Source organism: Triticum dicoccoides, chromosome 2B, assembly GCF_002162155.2.
Source record: "Triticum dicoccoides isolate Atlit2015 ecotype Zavitan chromosome 2B, WEW_v2.0, whole genome shotgun sequence".
In the NCBI taxonomy this organism is placed as follows: domain Eukaryota; kingdom Viridiplantae; phylum Streptophyta; class Magnoliopsida; order Poales; family Poaceae; genus Triticum; species Triticum dicoccoides.
The window spans coordinates 805134265-805154144 of record NC_041383.1 but is presented as its reverse complement, the minus strand read 5'-3'; the positions used below and the strand labels follow the sequence as shown (position 1 = coordinate 805154144).

Below are 19880 nucleotides of genomic sequence, written 5' to 3'. Positions count from 1 at the left end.
ACTTCTATATAGTGCTGCAAGTACATCTACTATCTAGCATCCAGGTTGCAAACAAAATTCTGACGTTTGTGTTGAAAATAGTATAAAGACTTGTAGGCTCTTTCTCCCCACAGCAACTGGATGTGCATCCCACGCAGCGGATGTGAAGGCCAACTGGCATCGTAACGGTCTGTGGCAGCATGGTGACCTGCTCGTGTAGGGGATAGAAATCAGACAGGTACTTGAAGGAAAGAAATCAAGTGATGAGGGAGTCATGTGTGAGCGACCTGTTGTGTTGCATATGACGCTTCGGTAGAAGGCGGGGCGGATGGCTTAGATTGAGCGCTTCATGGTTTCACCCCACGCTTCATGGCATCGGCAACATAATCAGTAGTGGCAGCCGCGTCTCCGCGTCCGGCCATCCAACTTGGCCGGTATGGTGGAAGACATGCATGCAATGCCTCACTCCCTCGTTGGTGTCTCCATCTCCATCATCTCCAGTCTTTTATGGAGAAACCGACCTCAACAATGAATCGTTGCTATCTAGGAAGACGTTGTGTGAGAAGAATGGGGACGACGGGCATGCAACATCTGTGGTCTAATGAGGTATTTAAAGGTGAAAATAATTGCTCAACGCCTCTTGGGTTGCTCTTTACATGGAGAAGTTTTTTTCTTTCTTAAACGTACATGGAAAAGTTGAAGGGCCGTGAGATAGTGGGGATATTAAGTTGAAGGGCCGTGAGATAGTGGGGATATTAAGAACCATCCGTTTCTTTTTGCATCATTTGCGTGGAAGATATTGCGGCCCAGACCATAGACCGAAGTAAAGGAAGCTGAGCTGGAAGGTTGCATGTCTTAACGGCTGCAAACAAAATGCATGCCGTTGTGGAAATTGGTGACATGGCATGAAGCTGACATGGACAGCGTGCATGTTGAGAGAATTGGTAGAAGTGGGGAGCAACTTCTTAAGAATGTAAGATTTTGAAGTGAAAAGGGTGGGTATTTCTTTAGGAAAGACAATAGATCTGATCAGGGGCAGAGCTAGCATCGGGCCACGCCGCTAAGTTAAGCTAACTGGAGTGATGCAATAAAAGTTGTGAACAACAAGTTTCTGAAATACTTGCAACATATAGTGTCGAGGTCCTCTAGCTGAACATATATATTTTGTACTTTCTATAGGAAGTAGAGTCAAGTCATGCTTTTTGTGTACTGTTATTTTTCTATAAAGGACATTTCATTTAATTGATATATCAAGGTGATACAACCACATTAAAAAGCATCCTCTACATAGCACGATGCACGCAGCCAACACGTCCAACACAACCAAAAATAAAATGCCTTTTTACAAAAATAATAAAGAGTCCAACCTAAGGTGGGGTGGATCATATCTGGAGATTACACCGCCATCATGAAGGGAGAAAACCTCCTTGACCGTATGCTCCAGTCGGGTAGACACCATCATAGAAAGGTCTCAGTGCTGTGCAGGATAGACCAAGTATGGGGTCATCGCGTACATGCATGAATAACCTTCATAAGGTATGAAACAAAACACAATTATTGTTAAGAACCACATCATTCCTAGTGGGCAACAATGCCTAACATAAGGCAGCCGCCCCACAAGAATGTGTGTAGAAAATTGTTTCCGGACATATTAGAGGCACTACAAGAAAACATTTGTTCGCATGATTAGAGAATAAAGCATTCATTCTTTCAATGTAAATTGGATCGTTCTATATGGTCAGTCATCCAAATAGCTTCTAGCTTGTATCCTCCTTGTAGTGTTGCTAATATATTTGGCAACTGGTTGCATGGTATTGATCACAAGTTTAGAATTCTTCTTAGGGTGGGAGCGCTTCCTGTGATTTGGTCGCTTTGGTTATGTAGAAATGATAAGGTTTTTAACGATAAAAGTACTTCTCTTATGCAAGTTACCTACAGATGTACCGAGATGCTTCGTTTATGGTCCTCTCTATAGCGAGTGGAGAATCGAGACCTGTTTACGGAGGTGTGTACACGATTGGGGGCTACGGCGAGGGATACATTCACCCAACATGGGTGGCAGCATGATCTTAGAATTGGGCCACCTACGATTTAGGTGTTATACAAATATTCTTCTTTCTATTTCACCTTCTTCTTTTATTTTGGCTTGCCGTGAGGACTTTGTTGGTTGTGTGCATCTTAGTTATGCAGAGGCTGGGTGTAATGCTTATAAACCTTTTAAGTAATAAAGTGTCCCTTTTCGAAGAAAAAAATTTTACAGGCACTACGTGGGGGTAAAGATTTGACACTACTGTTAATTAGCTTAAGATAAGAAGAGTTTCAACATGTCTATTGGGGTAGAGAGATTGATATTTAAAGAAAACAGTTTGGCAATTTCTCTTTAACTTTGTGTGTTCAAGTTTATATGTGTGCCATTCGAATGTCTACAGGCACAACTTTTCACTGTTCTCTTTAGTTAATGTACAAAACACATTTTTTTTGTTGCATTTGACCCAGCAGAAGGATATGTTCCTCTGCCATATTTTTTGGGGGTGGGCTGCAGGAATGCCCAGTGGTAAGTTACAAAGAGCTCCCACCAGGTTAGCCAACTGCCTTGTGTCTTAGCTAGGGTTCCAGCCGCAGCTTCATTATCATCCCACCACCACGCCCACTTGACAGATTCTCCATCCTCATCTATAAATAGATGCATAAGCCTGCAAGGGAACTCACTCCTCAAGCTGCTCACAACACTCCAGCCAGCTGCTAGCAAGAGATGGCTCTACTTGCTGCTGCTACCCTGAATCCCACCACCCACCTTAGCCTTAGAAGCCGTGCAGGACGCAACAGTGAGAACCTATGGCTCCGGTCTGCTGCTTCATCACAGAAGAGCAAGGGAAGGTTCTGTAACCTCACCATCAGGGCAGGCACACCGTCAAAGCCAGCAGAGCCCATTGGGCCTGTGTTCACTAAGCTCAAGCCGTGGCAAATCCCTAAAAGGGACTGGTTCGACAAGGACTTCCTATTTGGTGCCTCCACTTCAGCGTACCAGGTACTAATTATTTTCTTGCACAACCTTATATCTGTTAATTTAAAATAAAATAATGGTGTCAACTGTTTCAATGATAACAAATACCTAAGGGAAAACATGATGTCAAAATGCATGTTTAGTGGTTTGTTCGATTGCACAAAATGTTATATATGTCGTCATCCGTGTAGATTGAAGGTGCTTGGAATGAAGATGGCAAGGGGCCAAGCACTTGGGACCACTTCTGCCACACATATCCTGGTAACATATACCTTTTCAGTGTTATTACAAACATACTCATATTAGTCTATCGTGCGTCCTTCTCCTTAATTTCATGTGTATATATATGAACAGAGCGCATATCCGACATGACCAATGGGGACGTTGCAGCAAACTCCTACCATCTATATGAAGTAAGTACTCTGACGGGACCAATGGTTTTTCCAAACAAAAATCTAACAAATCTCAATTATGACAGGACTGTTTTTATGTCGTTGCATTTTTTTTTGAAAAACCATTTGGAATATGCACTTCTAATAAAAATAGAAATATGCATGATAATATGTTGTCATCATTATTCATGTCATCATTTATGACTGACAGGAGGATGTCAAAGCGCTCAAGGACATGGGCATGAAAGTGTATAGGTTCTCCATCTCTTGGTCGAGAATACTGCCAGGTAAATACAAAATAACCATGTATATTTTGTATGGTGAATAAGTTAGGAACAATAAAGATGTCCTCTACAAATTAGACGCAGCCGATAAGACTTGTTGTAATATTTGGGTCCTAATTTCAGCACATGTTTACTATGGCTTTCAGATGGGACGGGAAAAGTAAACCAGGCAGGCATCGACTACTACAATAAGCTGATCAACTCGCTCATAGATAACGGTGAAAACCCTTTTTTTCTTTGTTTGATTAGTGCTTAATGAGTCAGACTCACAAGAGCTCGCACAAATAATTATTTGTTTTTTGAAACTCAGACATAGTTCCATATGTTACAATTTGGCACTGGGACACCCCTCAAGCACTGGAAGACAAGTACGGCGGCTTCTTAAATAGGCAGATTGTGTAAGTATGCGGCAAACAACAGTACATTGATTTGTAAGAAAATGGTTCTGAAGAAAGATCAGTAATTGCAATCACGATATGTACAAAAACTACGAACTATAATATTGTTAAATTCGATTTGAACAAGATTACTTTATATATGATTTTGCTTATACACTATTTGGTTTGGATGAAGGCCATTAGTGGACCATGAGTAGAAAAACGTTTCTTTTCAGATCACAAACAATGTTGTACTGTCATTCAATGATGCATCAGTAAACTAACATAACTACTTATTGTTAAGCTAAGAAACAATTTTGTTGAACATCCTTCGGGTTTGATTTTTTTTTTCAGAGATGATTACAAACAATTCGCCGAGGTGTGCTTTAAGAACTTCGGTGACAGGGTGAAGAACTGGTTCACCTTTAACGAGCCACATACATATTGTTGTTTCTCCTATGGAGAGGGGATTCATGCTCCTGGGAGGTGCTCGCCGGGGATGGATTGTGCCGTCCCAGAAGGAGACTCGCTCAGAGAGCCATACACTGCTGGTCACCACATCCTCCTAGCTCATGCTGAGGCTGTTCAGCTGTTCAAAGCTCGTTACAACATGGTACATACACAAAGAGAGAGATATACATTATCTAGTAAACAAGTAACAACTAGTGGTATCTACTTGTATATTTAATTTATTTATATTGACGAACCAACTGCAGCATGGAGATTCCAAAATAGGAATGGCTTTTGACGTAATGGGTTACGAGCCATACCAAGACTCCTTCCTCGACGACCAGGCCCGGGAACGATCCATTGACTACAACATGGGATGGTTCCTGGAGCCAGTGGTTCGTGGTGACTACCCCTTCTCCATGAGATCACTGATCGGAGATCGTCTACCCATGTTCACCAAGGAGGAGCAAGAGAAACTAGCGTCGTCATGTGACATCATGGGGCTCAACTATTACACCTCCAGATTCTCCAAGCATGTTGACATGTCACCAGACTTTACGCCAACGCTGAACACCGACGACGCTTACGCCAGTTCAGAAAGTAAGAAAATATGGTTGAGGACAAACCTTAGTTAGTATACTTTACAGATCCTTTCAGAAATTTGATGTTCTCATACTAATCCTGGACTTTTTTCCTTCTGTTCGAGCAGCTACAGGAAGTGATGGGAATGACATCGGTCCTATAGTATGTATCTTCCTACTACCTGGTTAATTTTGCATACGACATATATGATGATAGTGATAATGTAGATTATTTTCACCAAAATCTTATGGTAGAACTAGTCAGCCAGGACTTTAGTTAAACTTTTGAACAAAATGGTTAAGTGGCATAGACATGATAATGCTTTGTTTCTGCAATAAAGCTTAAACAAATCTGAAGTTTTTTCTCGTTACTAATTAAAAGTTTGGACATCCATTTGCAGACCGGGACTTATTGGATCTACATGTACCCAAAAGGCCTAACAGACCTCCTTCTGATCATGAAGGAGAAATACGGAAACCCACCCGTCTTCATCACTGAGAACGGTAAGTAGTGATATGTGTGTGTGTATATAGCATTGGATTTTGTAGTAATCGAATGACCAGTCATCGGTTCATATCAAACTTTAGTTGACTTGCCGTTAATAAAAAGGTTGAAAATCTGACATCAAAAGTAACTAGTCAAATTTCCATGATCCTCATTACCCTAATCCTCATGAAGATTGACACACACTAATCTGTAAACAATCTTTGTGTTCGAGTGGCACTAGTTCCCTCAAATCAGACAAGGACCTAATCCATGGAGATATGATGTAATGGTTCATGGGAGGTTTTTTTTTAAAGGAAGTGTGATGGATTACGTCTAACTTGTGTGTGTGCAGGAATCGCTGACGTGGAAGGTGACGAAAGCATGCCGGATCCATTGGATGACTGGAAGAGGCTAGACTACCTCCAGCGCCACATCTCAGCCGTCAAGGACGCAATAGAGTAACTACCCACGCTAAAACCCTACCTCTTTTTTTCATTTATTTTGTACTCTTACCTACCTACCTACATACATACCCTAATATAGCACACTGATTACTCAAATGTATGTGTGCTTTCAGCCAGGGCGCGGACGTGCGGGGCCACTTCACGTGGGGTCTGATCGACAACTTCGAATGGAGCCTCGGCTACAGCTCACGGTTCGGCCTTGTCTACATCGACAAGAATGACGGCAACAAGCGCAAGCTCAAGAAGTCGGCCAAGTGGTTCTCCAAGTTCAACTCCGTCCCAAAACCCTTGCTTAAGACTACCAATAACAACGCAACCATGACAGCTGCTTCCGTTTCTGTATGATGGAGAACGAAGTGGTGCTATGTTCGAACAAATAATCCAAGGCTGGATGCATGGCATGCAGTTAGTTTGAATAAATTAGTAATCGGATGGGTGCAATAAAATGAAGGGAGGATGTGGCCGTTTCAGTTCACTGCCGGGGATGTTGAATTAGTAGCCTCGATCGATTCTGTAATGGCGGATGCTCGCTTTGCGTCGGGATCACGGCGGACTGGATGGGCTCCTTCTTGGCCTCCGGAGGGTGTGGCTCGCCAGCTTCCGGTTCCGGCGGGCTCTGTAGGTTGTGTTCTTTTTCTTTATGTCGGGCTTATCTGTGCTGCCGCCCCAGCCCGAACTATTTCCCTTTTGCTTGCTGAACGTTTGTGTTCAATAATCATGTTCTTGTGGAACTCGTCGATTTATTTATATAAAGTGAGACCTTGTGCTTGTTTCTAATGTTTTTAAGATCAGAATATTCGCAAGGAAATTAGTATTGGAGGCATGATCTCTTTGCTCACTGCTTCTTTGAGCAATAAACCCATGTGTAATGTGTTACAGACTTCATCTCTTCTTCTCCCGCTAGTTCAGCCTTAGGATCTGCAATTACTTGCAGATAGCTAGATCCGGCACATGGGTCTGAGATCAGACCATGCATTGTCGGGGCAAACATGAGGTTTGCTCATCCTTTCTTCTTTGAAGTTATGCTGACTCTGCTTGGAAATGGAATATCTGGATTGTCATAAATGGAAGGACATTCAGAGCTATGCCACTTTTGGCTCATGGTGTTGTAAATTTGTACTCCCTCCGTTCCGATTTACTCGTCATGGAATTTGAACTAAAACCATGACGAGTAAATCGGAACGGAGGGAGTACCTGATATAACCCTTCTTTCTTGTAGAATGAGGGCTTGTGATAGACCGAATCTTCTGGCTTAGATTGCCAGCCTCCTTTAGTTTTCCTTTTTGTTAGGTAATAAGTAGGTAAGTTTTGTATATGTAGCTGACTACTTGACCCCTGTACATACTATTTGGTTTTGAATAAAGGACCGGGGCTTTGCTCCAGAGTAAGTAGTCTAGAAAATATAAACCGTTGTGCATGCTTTCCTTTATGGCTTGCCAAAAGGAGTAAAGAAAATATTTGATTGTTTTGGGAGAAGATTGCTTTGGCAAGAAGACTCGGTGTAAGAAATATCACATGTTCAACTGGGAGAAAGTGGAGGCGTTTGGAGAGCTGGGCATTCTGTGTAACTGAACCGTTTGGTTCGGTTCTTCAGCTTTTGAAGAAATTCGGTTTTCAAAAAAGGATGGCCGATTGGTCATTGGGAAAATTCCTAACCAAAGATTCGGTGGACCGAAATTTAGGTTCAGTTCTCGGTTCAAACTTAATTTACTAGTAGATTAGAGAACGGAAATGAATAGAAGCGACACTTCTGAAATTGGTCTGCAAATAAACATTGTGTATTGTGGAATATTGGCTTGGTCTGCATTCCCAAGTCCAAGGTATTCAGGTTTGAAAATTATTGGTTGAAACAGAACTCTTTCAAAGACATTGTTCAAGCAGCCTGGAATATTCCTGTGGGTTACACTGAGCCTGCCAAAATAATCAATGCAAAGTTTAAGAATTTGTGAAGATCTTTAAAATTGTGGGCCAAGAGTTTGTCATTTCTTAAAAAGCAGTTTGAGGATTTAAATGCTTGTATTTTCCTCTGGGACTTGATTGAGGAATATAAATATCTCTTAGTATTTGAAGGGAATTGTAGGTCTATGCTGAAGGAATTCCTATTGACGGTACTTAATAATCACAAGATTTATTGGAAGCAAAGAGGAAAAATAAAATGTGTTAACTTTGATGATGAGAACACCAAATTCTTTCATACCAAATCCACTATTAATCATAGACATAATAAAATTGTTATGCTTCTGAATGATGATCAAGTGGAAATTACTGACCATGAAGGAAAACAACTATTCTTTGGGAGGCTTTAAAAAAACATTTGGACAATCTAATGGTCACACAATGCACTTTGATTTGAATGATCTATATGAACATAGTGTTGAGTCTGAGATCTTCCAAGATCTTGAGAAGCCGTTTACACAGGAGGAAATTGATGAAGTGGTAAAAAACCTTCCTACAAATATATCTCCAGGTCCTGATGGATTTAATAATGAGTTCATCAAAGCTTATTGGGACATCATTAAAGTGGATATCACTGAGCTCATCATGGATTTTCATGCTGGTAATATAAATCTTGAAAGCATCAATACATCCTTCATTACATCGATTCCAAAAAAGGAAGTGCCAGTCTAACCCAATGATTTCAGACCAATCTCACTGCTCAATGCAGTACTTAAGATAATTACCAAACTACTGGCCAATAGATTATGACGAATTATTCTCTACATGGTACATATCAATCAACATGGGTTCCTCAAAGCTAGAATGATCCAGGACTACCTTGGTTGGGCATATGAATATATCCATCAATGTCATAAATCAAAAGAAGAGATGATGGTGATTAAACTGGATTTTGAGAAAGCTTTTGACACTATTGAACATCAGACAATTATTGATATACTCAGAGAAAAGGGATTTGGAGAGAAATGGATTTCCTGGATGCACTTAGGAATCGCTGACGTGGAAGGCGACGAAAGCATGCCGGATCCATTGGATTACTGGAAAAGGCTAGACTACCTCCAGCGCCACATCTCAGCCGTCAAGGACGCAATAGAGTAACTACCCACACTAAAATCCTATCTTTTTTGTTTCACTTACTTTGCACTCTTACCTACATTACTCTAATAGCACATTGATTAATGTAATGTACTGCCTCGGTCCTGGTTTATTGGTCCCCTATGTAATGTGTGTCAAATTTTGATCAAAGATTTAACTAATAAATTGTTAATGCATGTCAACAAAAATTATATCATTGGATTCGTATTTGAACATAGTTTTCAATGGCATAATTTTTTATGACATGCATGAACATTTTATTAGTTCAATCTAAGGTCAAATTTGACACAAAATATAATAGGGACCAATAAACCAGGACCGAGGTAGTACTACGTATGTTATCATGCATGCACATGTATACATACACACAGACACATGGTTGAAGTCTAGCTAAGCGCGCTTTCATGTATGTGTGTTTTCAGCCAGGGCGCGGATGTGCGGGGCCACTTCACCTGGGGTCTGATCGACAACTTCGAATGGAGCCTTGGCTACAGCTCACGATTCGGCCTCGTCTACATCAACAAGACGGACAGCAACAAGCGCAAGCTCAAGAAGTCAGCCAAGTGGTTTGCCAAGTTCAACTCCGTCCCAGAAGTCTTGCTTAAGACTACCAATAACTCGCCAGCCGTGCCTGCTTCCGTTTCCGTATGATGGTTGTGCTATGTTCAAATAAATAAAACAATGCTGAATGCATGGCAATGCTGTTAATTTCAAGAAATCAATAATCGGATGGACGCAATAAAATGAAGGGATGTGGCCGTTTCAGCTCACTGCCGGGGATGTTGAATTACCTAGTAGCCTCGATCGATTCTGCAATGGCAGGTGCTCGCTTGGCGTCGGGATCACGGAGGACTGGATGGGCTCCTTCTTGGCTTCCGGAGGGTGGCTCACCAGATTCCGGCTCCGTAGTTTGTTTTCTTTTTCTTTATTTTGGGCTTACCTATGCTGTTGCCCCAGCCCGAGCTATTTCATGTTTGCTTACTGAACCTTTGTATTCAATAATCATGTTCTTGTGGAACTCGTCGATTTATCTATATAAACTGAGGCCTTTTGCTTGTTTTCTGATGTTGGCCGGTGAACTATTTCACTTTTTTGCTGAACCATTGTATTCAATAATTGTGTTCTTGTGGAGCTCGTCGATGTTAGAATATGTTGTGTAGAGATAGGAGAATAGTTGAGCAGTTTAAACCTTTGTAATCTTATCTCCTCTTATCTTTACTTCTGTTAAACCTCCTGTACCGAACCATGATCGATCTCCTCTTCTCCTGGTCGATCTCTACCTTGTAAGCCACGGCATGATCTCTATATAATACAATGCGGCCCAGACGAAGGGTTCTACGCTTCCCAATTCTTCTCACATGGTAACAGAGCCTCTTCCTCTATAGATCAGGAACAAATCACATCTAGCTACCGCATCGACCGAGCAGCATGTCCACCACCACCGCCGCCATGACGGCCAGCACCATGGGCACGCTCACCACATCATCATCATCCGCTTTTGCCTCCTCCTCCACCTCCACCAACACCTCCCTGCTCGGAAAGCCACCTCAAGAGAAGCTTACGAGGGGAAATTTCCTTCTCTGGAAAGCCATAGTGCCGCCCCAGATCAAGGGGGCCCAGATGGAACACCACCTCAACCCGGAGAGCCCGCCACCCCCGGCCACGCTCACCATCACCAAGGACGGGACGGACACACAGGTAGTCAACTTCGCTCGATCCCTCTGGTATGCACAGCAGCAGCAGCTCCAAGGATTCTTGATGGGATCCCTATCCCGCGAGATCCTCGCCCAGGTCGCCACGCTCTCCACGCCGGCCGAAGTATGGACGGCGATCCATGCTATGTTTGCTGCCCAAAGCCAAGCTCAAGCAATCAACACCCGCATTGAGCTCACAAATCTTCAAAAAGGTAACATGTCTATGGCAGAATACCTTGGCAAAATTAAAAGTCTTACCGATGAGGTCACCTGCACTGCCGCCATGCTCTCCGATCCGGAGATCGTGTCCAAGATCCTCGCCGGCCTCGACATGGACTACAATCCTGTGTTCTCCGCCCTCGCCGCTCGGGTGGAGCCGATCACCGTACAAGAGCTGTACAGTCAGCTCCTCAGCTTCGACGCCCGCCTCAGCCTCCTTCACGGCGCCAACATCCGCCAGTCGTCTGCCACCTCCGTCTCTCGCGGCCGCGGTCGTGGGCGCGGTCACCAGGGGCAACGCAGCGGCGGCCGCGGGCGCAGCACCGCCGACTACTCCAACAACGGCAGTGCTGGCTACACCAACACCCGCAGCGGCGACAACAACTACAACAACAGGGCCGGGGGTGGTGGCTTCCACAACAACAACAGCCGCCGCCCTCCTCCTTCTTCCCGAGCATGTCCTCGCTGCCAACTCTGCAAGAAGCCGGGCCATGAGGTAATGGACTGCTGGCATCGCTATGACGAGAACTTCGTCCTCGATGCTAAGCATGTTGCTGCGGCCATGCGTGAACATGGAGGAGAAGGGGTGTGGTACGTGGATTCTGGTGCCACGGATCACGTCAAAGGGAGCTAGAACAACTTGCTCTTCGTGAATAGTACCACGGCGGCGATCAAATTCACACCGCAAGCGGTGGAGGTATGGATATTCAACACATTGGTCAAGCCCTTATTAATTCCCCTACACTTAAACGTGATCTAGTTCTCAAAGATGTCCTTCATGTGCCTCAAGCTGATAAAAATCTTGCATCCATATCTCGTTTAGCTCATGACAATAATGTCTTCTTTGAAACTCACCCTCGTTACTTTTTTATCAAGGATCGGGCAACGAGGGAACTCCTTCATCACGGTAGATGCATTGGAGGTCTCTACCCCATCACATCCGGAGCACTTAGTCGCAAGCGTCGTCAAGTTTTCTCCGTCATCAAGCCCTCTTTGGCAAGGTGGCATCAAAGATTAGGACATCCATCTTCGATAATTGTTAAACAAGTAGTCAATAAAGGCAACCTCTTGTTGTCACATAGTTCAAATAGTGAGTCTGTCTGTGAAGCTTGTCAATATGCCAAGAGTCACCAACTACCTTATCCCAAGTCGAATAGTGTATCTGATGCTCCTTTAGAACTTATTTTCAGTGATGTGTGGGGACATGCAAGAGATTCCTTTGGTAGAAAGAAATACTATGTCAGTTTCATTGATGATTATAGCAAATTTTCATGGATTTATTTGCTTAAGTACAAATCCGAGGTTTTCTCTGTATTTCAAGAGTTTCAAAAACTTGTTGAATGACACTTTGATCGAAAAATTTTGACAGTCCAAAGTGACTGGGAGGGGAGTATGAAAAACTCAACTCTTTCTTCCGTAGTATAGGCATTGAACATCATGTTTCTTGTCCTCATGCTCACCAACAGAACGGCTCCGCTGAGCGGAAACACCGTCACATTGTTGAAGTTGGTTTATCTCTTCTTGCCCATGCATCTATGCCTCTCAAATATTGGGACGAAGCATTTATCACTGCCACCTATCTTATAAACCGTCTTCCTAGCAAAGTTATTGGCAATATCACTCCATTAGAGCGTCTCTATCATCAAACACCTGACTACAATTTTCTCAAAATATTTGGGTGTGCTTGCTATCCCAACCTACGTCCATACAATTGTCATAAACTTGAGTTTCGTTCTACTCAATGCGTCTTTATTGGCTATAGTAATCTTCACAAAGGTTATAAGTGCCTAGAAGTTTCAACTAGACGAATCCATATTTCTCGGGATGTTGTGTTTGAGAAACTCTTTTTCCTTTTGCCAAACTTCGTCCAAACACCGGAGCCCTACTTCGTGCTGAGATAGAACTTCTTTCCGATCACGGGGGTGAATTACATAAGGCTGATCATGTGCAAAATTCCACTCAAAACGGTGGTTCTAATGATATTTGTGCAAAAACAGGCTATGATTTTATCTGTCCAGAACAGGACGAACTTGGCGCAGAGCACGAGGCTGATTTACCTGGCGGCAGCGACAGCAGCGGCGCGCGATCCCATGCTGATCCGCGCGTCAAGACTGCGCCTGGTCCTCGGCCCGAGCTGGATTCCCATGCAGCCAATCCGGTGGCCTCCAGCTCTCCCGCGGCGGATGTGGCTGACAGGCCGCGCCTGGTGGACCCCGCCAGCCCACGCGCCTGCTCCCGCGCGGGGGAAACCGCGTATCCACGTGGCGCACTGAACGACGGGAGCCCGCGCCTCGATCTAGCCGACGAGAGCGACGCGCTGATGCAGCCTGGATCCTCCTTGGATCTCGCACCTTCCTCGGATCAGGAGCCGGGATCTTCTGCGCCATCTTCTGCGCCTCCGTCCGCCACAGGATCTCCTACGCCAATTTCTGAACCAGGATTTTCTGCGCCCGCGCCCGCGTCACCAGCACTTCTGCGCCGGTACACCAGATCCCAGTCAGGTATTATCAAGAAAAAGGAATACACCGATGGCACGGTCAGGTATGACAAAGTTAAGCGTGCGTTTCTCAGTCATATTGGAGAACCAACCTGTTTGCATGATGCTCTTACACATAAAGATTGGAAAGACACTATGGATCATGAATATGATGCACTCATGAAAAATAAAACATGGTATTTAGTACCACCAAGGCAGGGTCATAATGTCATAGATTGTAAGTGGGTATATAAGATAAAGAGAAAATCTGATGGAAGCATAGACAGGTACAAAGCTAGACTAGTTGCCAAAGGTTTCAAACAGAGATTTGGTATTGATTATGAAGATACTTTTAGTCCTGTTATTAAGTCAGCTACCATTCGACTTGTACTGTCTATTGCTGTTTCCAGAGGTTGGAGTCTACGTCAGCTAGATGTTCAGAACGCGTTTCTTCATGGTGTTCTTACGGAAGAAATGTTCATGCGGCAACCACCAGGATATGAGGATCAAAGTACACCACACTATGTCTGTAAGTTGGACAAGGCTATATATGGTTTAAAACAGGCCCCGAGAGCTTGGTATTCCAAGTTAAACATGCAATTACAACAACTTGGATTTACACCATCTAAAGCAGATACTTCATTGTTCTTTTAGCATAAGGATAAGATCACTATTTTTGTGCTCGTTTATGTTGATGATATAATCGTTGCCAGTTCAAGTGCACATGCTACAATCTGTTTGCTTCAGGATTTGAAGTTGGAATTTGCTCCCAAAGACTTAGGTGATCTTCATTATTTTCTTGGCATAGAAGTTAAACAGATAAATGATGGTATACTTCTTACACAAGAAAAATACACCACTGATATACTCAAGAGAGTAGGGTTGGAACATTGCAAACCTATGAGTACACCAATTTCAACTTCAAAAAAACTTAAAATTAATAGTGGAGAAGCAATTGGATCAGATGATGCAACAAAATACAGAAGTGTTGTTGGTGCTTTATAGTATTTGACACTTACACGTCCTGATATATCTTACTCTGTCAATAAAGTTTGTCAATATTTGCATGGACCTAGAACAACACACTGGACTGCAGTAAAAAGGATTTTAAGGTATCTCAAATAATCAACAGGTCTTGGACTTCAGATTATCAAGTCCATGTCTTTGCTTGTTACTGCCTATTCTGATGCAGACTGGGCAGGGTGTGCTAATGACAGAAGGTCCACAGGTAGTTTTGTTGTGTTTCTGGGAACAAATCTTATATCATGGAGTGCAAGAATACATGCCACTGTTTCTAGATCCAGTACAGAAGCCGAGTATAAAGCTTTGGCTAATGCTACAACTGAGGTGATGTGGATACAGACTCTGTTATATGAGCTTGGGATCAAGGCTCCACAAGCTGCGAGGTTATGGGGTGATAATATTGGTGCAACCTATCTCTCAGCTAATCCTGTTTTCCATGCACGAACTAAACATGTTGAAGTTTATTTTCACTTTGTCAGAGAAAGAGTAGCTCGCAAGCTACTTGATATTCGATTTATACCAAGTGGTGATCAACTTGCTGATGGCTTCACAAAACCTCTTACTACAGGAAGGTTGAATGACTTCAAGAACAATCTTAACCTTGGTAAAGTTCACTTGGTTCAGATTGAGGGGGAATGTTAGAATATGTTTTGTAGAGATAGGAGAGTAGTTGAGCAGTTTAAACCTTTGTAATCTTATCTCCCCTTATCTCTACTTATGTTAAACCTGCTCTACCGAACCATGATCCATCTCCTCTTCTCCTAGTCGATCTCTACCTTGTAAGCCACGACATGATCTCTATATAATACAATGCGGCCCAGACGAAGGGTTCTACGCTTCCCAATTCTTCTCACAGTCGATTTATCTATAAAGTCAAGCCTTGTGCCTGTTTTCTGATGTTGATTTAGTATGGACGATTCATGGCCTGTATTTGTCAGGGGCAAAAAGCAAATCTCAAAGGAAAAATTGGGCATATTTGTTGTTGGATTCTTCCCTCAAAGCCTCAGAGGCTCAACCATCCATAAATTTATTTTAATGATGGCATGTATTTTTGAAGATTAGAATATTGGCAAGGAAAATTAGCATCCATTGGAGGCATGTTCTATTTTCTCACTGCTTCTTTGAGCAATAAACCCATGTGTAATCTGTTACAGACTTCTCTTCTTCTCCCGCTAGTTCAGCCTTAGGATCTGGAATTACATGCAGATAGATCCGGCACATGGGTCTGAGATCAGACCATGCATTGTCGGGGCAAACATGAGGTTTGCTCATCCTTTCTTCTTCGAGGTTATGCTGACTCTGCTTGGAAATGGAATATTTGGATTGTCATAAATGGAAGGACATTTGGAGCTATGCCATTTTTGGCTCATGGTGTTGTAAATTTGTACATGATATAACCCTTCTTTCTTGTAGAGTGAGGGCTTGTGGTAGGCCGAATCTTCTGGCTTAGATTGCCAGCCTCCCTTAGTTTTCCTTTTTGCTAGGTAAGTAGGTATGTTTTGTATATGTAGCTGACTACTTGACCCCTGTACATACTATTTGGTTTTGAATAAAGGACCGGGGCTTTGCTCCAGAGTAAGTAGTCTAGAAAATATAAACTGTTGTGCATGCTTTCCTTTTATGGCTTGCCAATCTATATCTATACCTACAATTAAAGGGAATAGATATTCTTGGTTTGATTTAGTCCTTTTCGTTTGGTTTACACGCTAAGCGATTTGGGCCAGGTACTTGTACATTGATGGGCCTTTTATGGGCTTTTATAGAAACCACAAAAAATAATTGGGACAAATTAAATCAACATTGTGGAAATTAAACACATGATCTCATGTCTGGCTCTTCGATGTAACTACAAACGACCTATGCGTCTTTCACATTTACTAATCCAAACTCGCTCTAAATATACGAGTGACAATCATCATGTTTAGAGCGAGCTAACTAAGTGAATGAGCTAATGAAGGAAGGATTGTGGGCTTGAATAGAATATTTAAACGGACGTGGCTAATTAAAGAAGGGACTATGGGTAAACCGGTGGAATAAATAAAAGAAAGATTGTGATCTTAATAAATTTTACATGAAGGATTTGAGGTAAAAAGGTAGGATAATTAAAAAAATTGTAGGCTTCAATGTGTTGGGGCTACTAAATTAGAAAAGTAAGGATCTGATTCCCGACTAAAACAGATGAGGATGTCATGGTAACTAATGAAAGGATAATACTTAAATGCCATTAAAAGGGATAATACTTAAATGAAATCAGTGGGAGATTATGCCCGACATAGAAAATATGAACACGGCTAAATTGCAACGTATTTTTTATGTTCATTTTGTAGAACGAGTGTTGCATTGCAGCATGTTCTTCATAGTGAATCTGATATTGTGGGAAATTATGCTTGCACAAAATATCAAATTTTCCGTTGCAACGCACGGGCATATGTGCTAGTAGGAGTAAAGAAAATATTTGATTGTTTTGGGAGAAGATTGCTTTGGCAAGAAGACTCGGTGTAAGAAATATCACACGTTCAACTGGGAGAAAGTGGAGGTGTTTGGAGAGCTGGGCATTATGTGTAACCGAACCGTTTGGTTTGGTCTTCAGCTTTTGAAGAAATTTAGTTTTCAAAAAAAGATGGCCGATTGGTCATTGGGAAAATTCCTAACCAAAGATTCGGTCGACTGAGATTTAGGTTCGGTTCTCGGTTCAGACTTAATTGGCTAGTAGATTAGAGAACGGAAATGAATAGAGGCGACACTTTTGAAATTGGTCTGTAAATAAAAATTGTGTACTGTGGAATATTGGTTTGGTCTGCATTCCCAAGTCCAAGGTATTCAGGTTTGAAAATTATTGGTTGAAACACATCTCTTTCAAAGACATTGTTCAAGTAGCATGGAATATTCCTGTCGGTTACACTGATCCTGCCAAAAAAATCAATGCAAAGTTTAAGAATTTGAGAAGATCTTTAAAATTGTGGGGCAAGAGTTTGTCATGTCTTAAAAAGCAGTTTGAGGATTTAAATGCTTGTATTTTCCTTTGGGACTTGATTGAGGAATATAGATATCTCTCAGTATTTGATGGGAATTTTAGGTCTATGCTGAAGGAATTCCTATTGACAGTACTTAATAGCCAGAAGATTTATTGGAATCAAAGAGGGAAAATAAAAGGTGTTAAGTTTGGTGATGAGAACACCAAATTCTTTCATACCAAAGCCACTATTAATCATAGACATAATAAAATTGCTATACTACAGAATGATGATCAAGTGGAAATTACTGACCATGAAGAAAAAACAACTATTCTTTGGGAGGCTTTTAAAAAAAGATTGGGACAATCTAATGGTCACACAATGCACTTTGATTTGAATGATCTATATGAACATAGAGTTGAGCCTGAGATTTTGCAAGATCTTGAGAAGCCTTTTACACAGGAGGAAATTGATGAAGTGGTAAAAACATTCCTACAGATAAATCTCTAGGTCATGATGGATTTAATAACGAGTTCATCAAAGCTTGTTGGTACATCATTAAAGTGGATATCACTGAGATTATCATGGCTTTTCGTTATGGTAATATAAATCTTGAAAGCATCAATACATCCTTCATTACATTGATTCCAAAAAAGCAAGTGCTAGTATCACCCAATGATTTCAGACCAATCTCACTGCTCAATGGAGTACTTAAGATAATTACCAAATTGCTGGCCAATAAATTACAAAGAGTTATTCTCTAGATGCTACATATCAATCAACATGGGTTCCTCAAAGCTAGAATTATCCAGGACTGCCTTGATTGGGCATATGTGAAGGAAATATGCCCTAGAGGCAATAATAAAGTTGTTATTTTATATTTCCTTTTTCATGATAAATGTTTATTATTCATGGTAGAATTGTATTAACCGGAAACTTTATACATGTGTGTGAATACATAGACAAAACACGGTGTCCCTAGTACGCCTCTACTTGACTAGCTCGTTGATCAAAGATGGTTAAGTTTCCTAGCCATGGACATGTGCTGTCATCTGATGAACGGGATCACATCATTAGGAGAATGATGTGATGGACAAGACCCATCCGTTAGCATAGCATAATGATCGTTCAGTTTTATAGCTACTGCTTTCCTCATGTCAAATACATATTCCTCCGACTATGAGATTATGCAATTCCCGAACACCGGAGGAATGCCTTGTGTGCTATCTAACGTCACAACATAACTGGGTGGTTATAAAGATGCTCAACAGGTATCTACGAAGGTGTTTGTTGGGTTGGTATAGATTGAGATTAGGATTTGTCACTCTGAGTATCGGAGAGGTATCTCTGGGCCATCTCGGTAATGCACATCACATGAAGCCTTGCAAGGAATGTGACTAATGAGTTAGTTGCGGGATGATGTATTACGGAACGAGTAAAGAGACTTGCCGGTAACGAGATTGAACTAGGTATGAAGATACCGATTGAATCATGAGCAAGTAACATACCGATGACAAAGGGATTAACATATGTTGACATAGCGGTTCGACCGATAAAGATCTTCGTAGAATATGTGGGAACCAATATGAGCATCCAGGTTCCGCTGTTAGTTATTGACCAGAGAGGTGTCTCGGTCATGTCTACATAGTTCTCAAACCCGTAGGGTCTGCACGCTTAACGTTCGATGACGATATGTATTATATGAGTTATGTGTTTTGCTGACCGAAGGTTGTTCGGTGTCCCGGATGAGATCACGGACATGACGAGGAGTCTCAAAATGGTCCAGAGGTAAAGATTGATATATTGGAAGGTAGTATTCAGACACTGGAAGGGTTCCGGAGTGTATCGGGTACATACCGGTGTTCCGGAGGGGTTACCGAACCCCCCTGGTGGAAGATATGGGCCATATGGGCCATAGGAGGGAGGCTAACCAGACCACAAGGGGCTGGTGTGCCCTCCACAAGGAAGGAGGCCGAATTGGACTAGGGAAGGGGGCGCCACCCCCTTTCCTTCTCCTACTCCCTCTCCTTCCCCTCCCCCCCCAATAGAAGGAAATGGGACCGAATAGGACTAGGAGTCCAAGTGGGATTCCTCCCCACTTGGCGCACCCTAGGCCGGCCTCCTCCCCTCTCCCTCCTTTACATATGGGGGCGGGGGGCACCTCTAAGCACATCAATTGTTCTTAGCCGTGTGCGGTGCCCCCTCCACCGTTTACTCCTCCGGTCATATTGTCGTAGTGCTTAGGTGAAGCCCTGCATGGATCACTTGACCATCACCGTCACCACGCCGTCGTGCTGACGTAACTCTCCCTTGGCACTTTGGTGGATCAAGAGTTCGAGGGACGTCATCGAGCTGAACGTGTGCAGAACTTGGAGGTACCATACGTTCGGTGCTTGATCGGTTGAATCGAGAAGACATTCGACTACATCAACCGCGTTAAGCTAA

General features: G+C 42.6%; 1 protein-coding gene across 1 annotated transcript; it reads left to right on the top strand.

Moving 5' to 3' along the window:
* The first annotated feature begins 2677 nt into the window (after positions 1–2677).
* On the top strand, positions 2678–6795 carry LOC119366462 (4-hydroxy-7-methoxy-3-oxo-3,4-dihydro-2H-1,4-benzoxazin-2-yl glucoside beta-D-glucosidase 1b, chloroplastic). The gene is made up of 12 exons (XM_037632202.1): positions 2678–3007; positions 3175–3244; positions 3338–3396; positions 3587–3662; positions 3806–3877; positions 3970–4057; positions 4391–4649; positions 4753–5086; positions 5196–5230; positions 5469–5571; positions 5907–6012; positions 6132–6795. The coding sequence occupies exons 1-12, from the start codon at positions 2732–2734 to the stop codon at positions 6361–6363; spliced, it is 1710 nt and encodes a 569-aa protein (XP_037488099.1). The 5' UTR covers positions 2678–2731; the 3' UTR covers positions 6364–6795.
* Positions 6796–19880: the final 13085 nt, after the last annotated feature.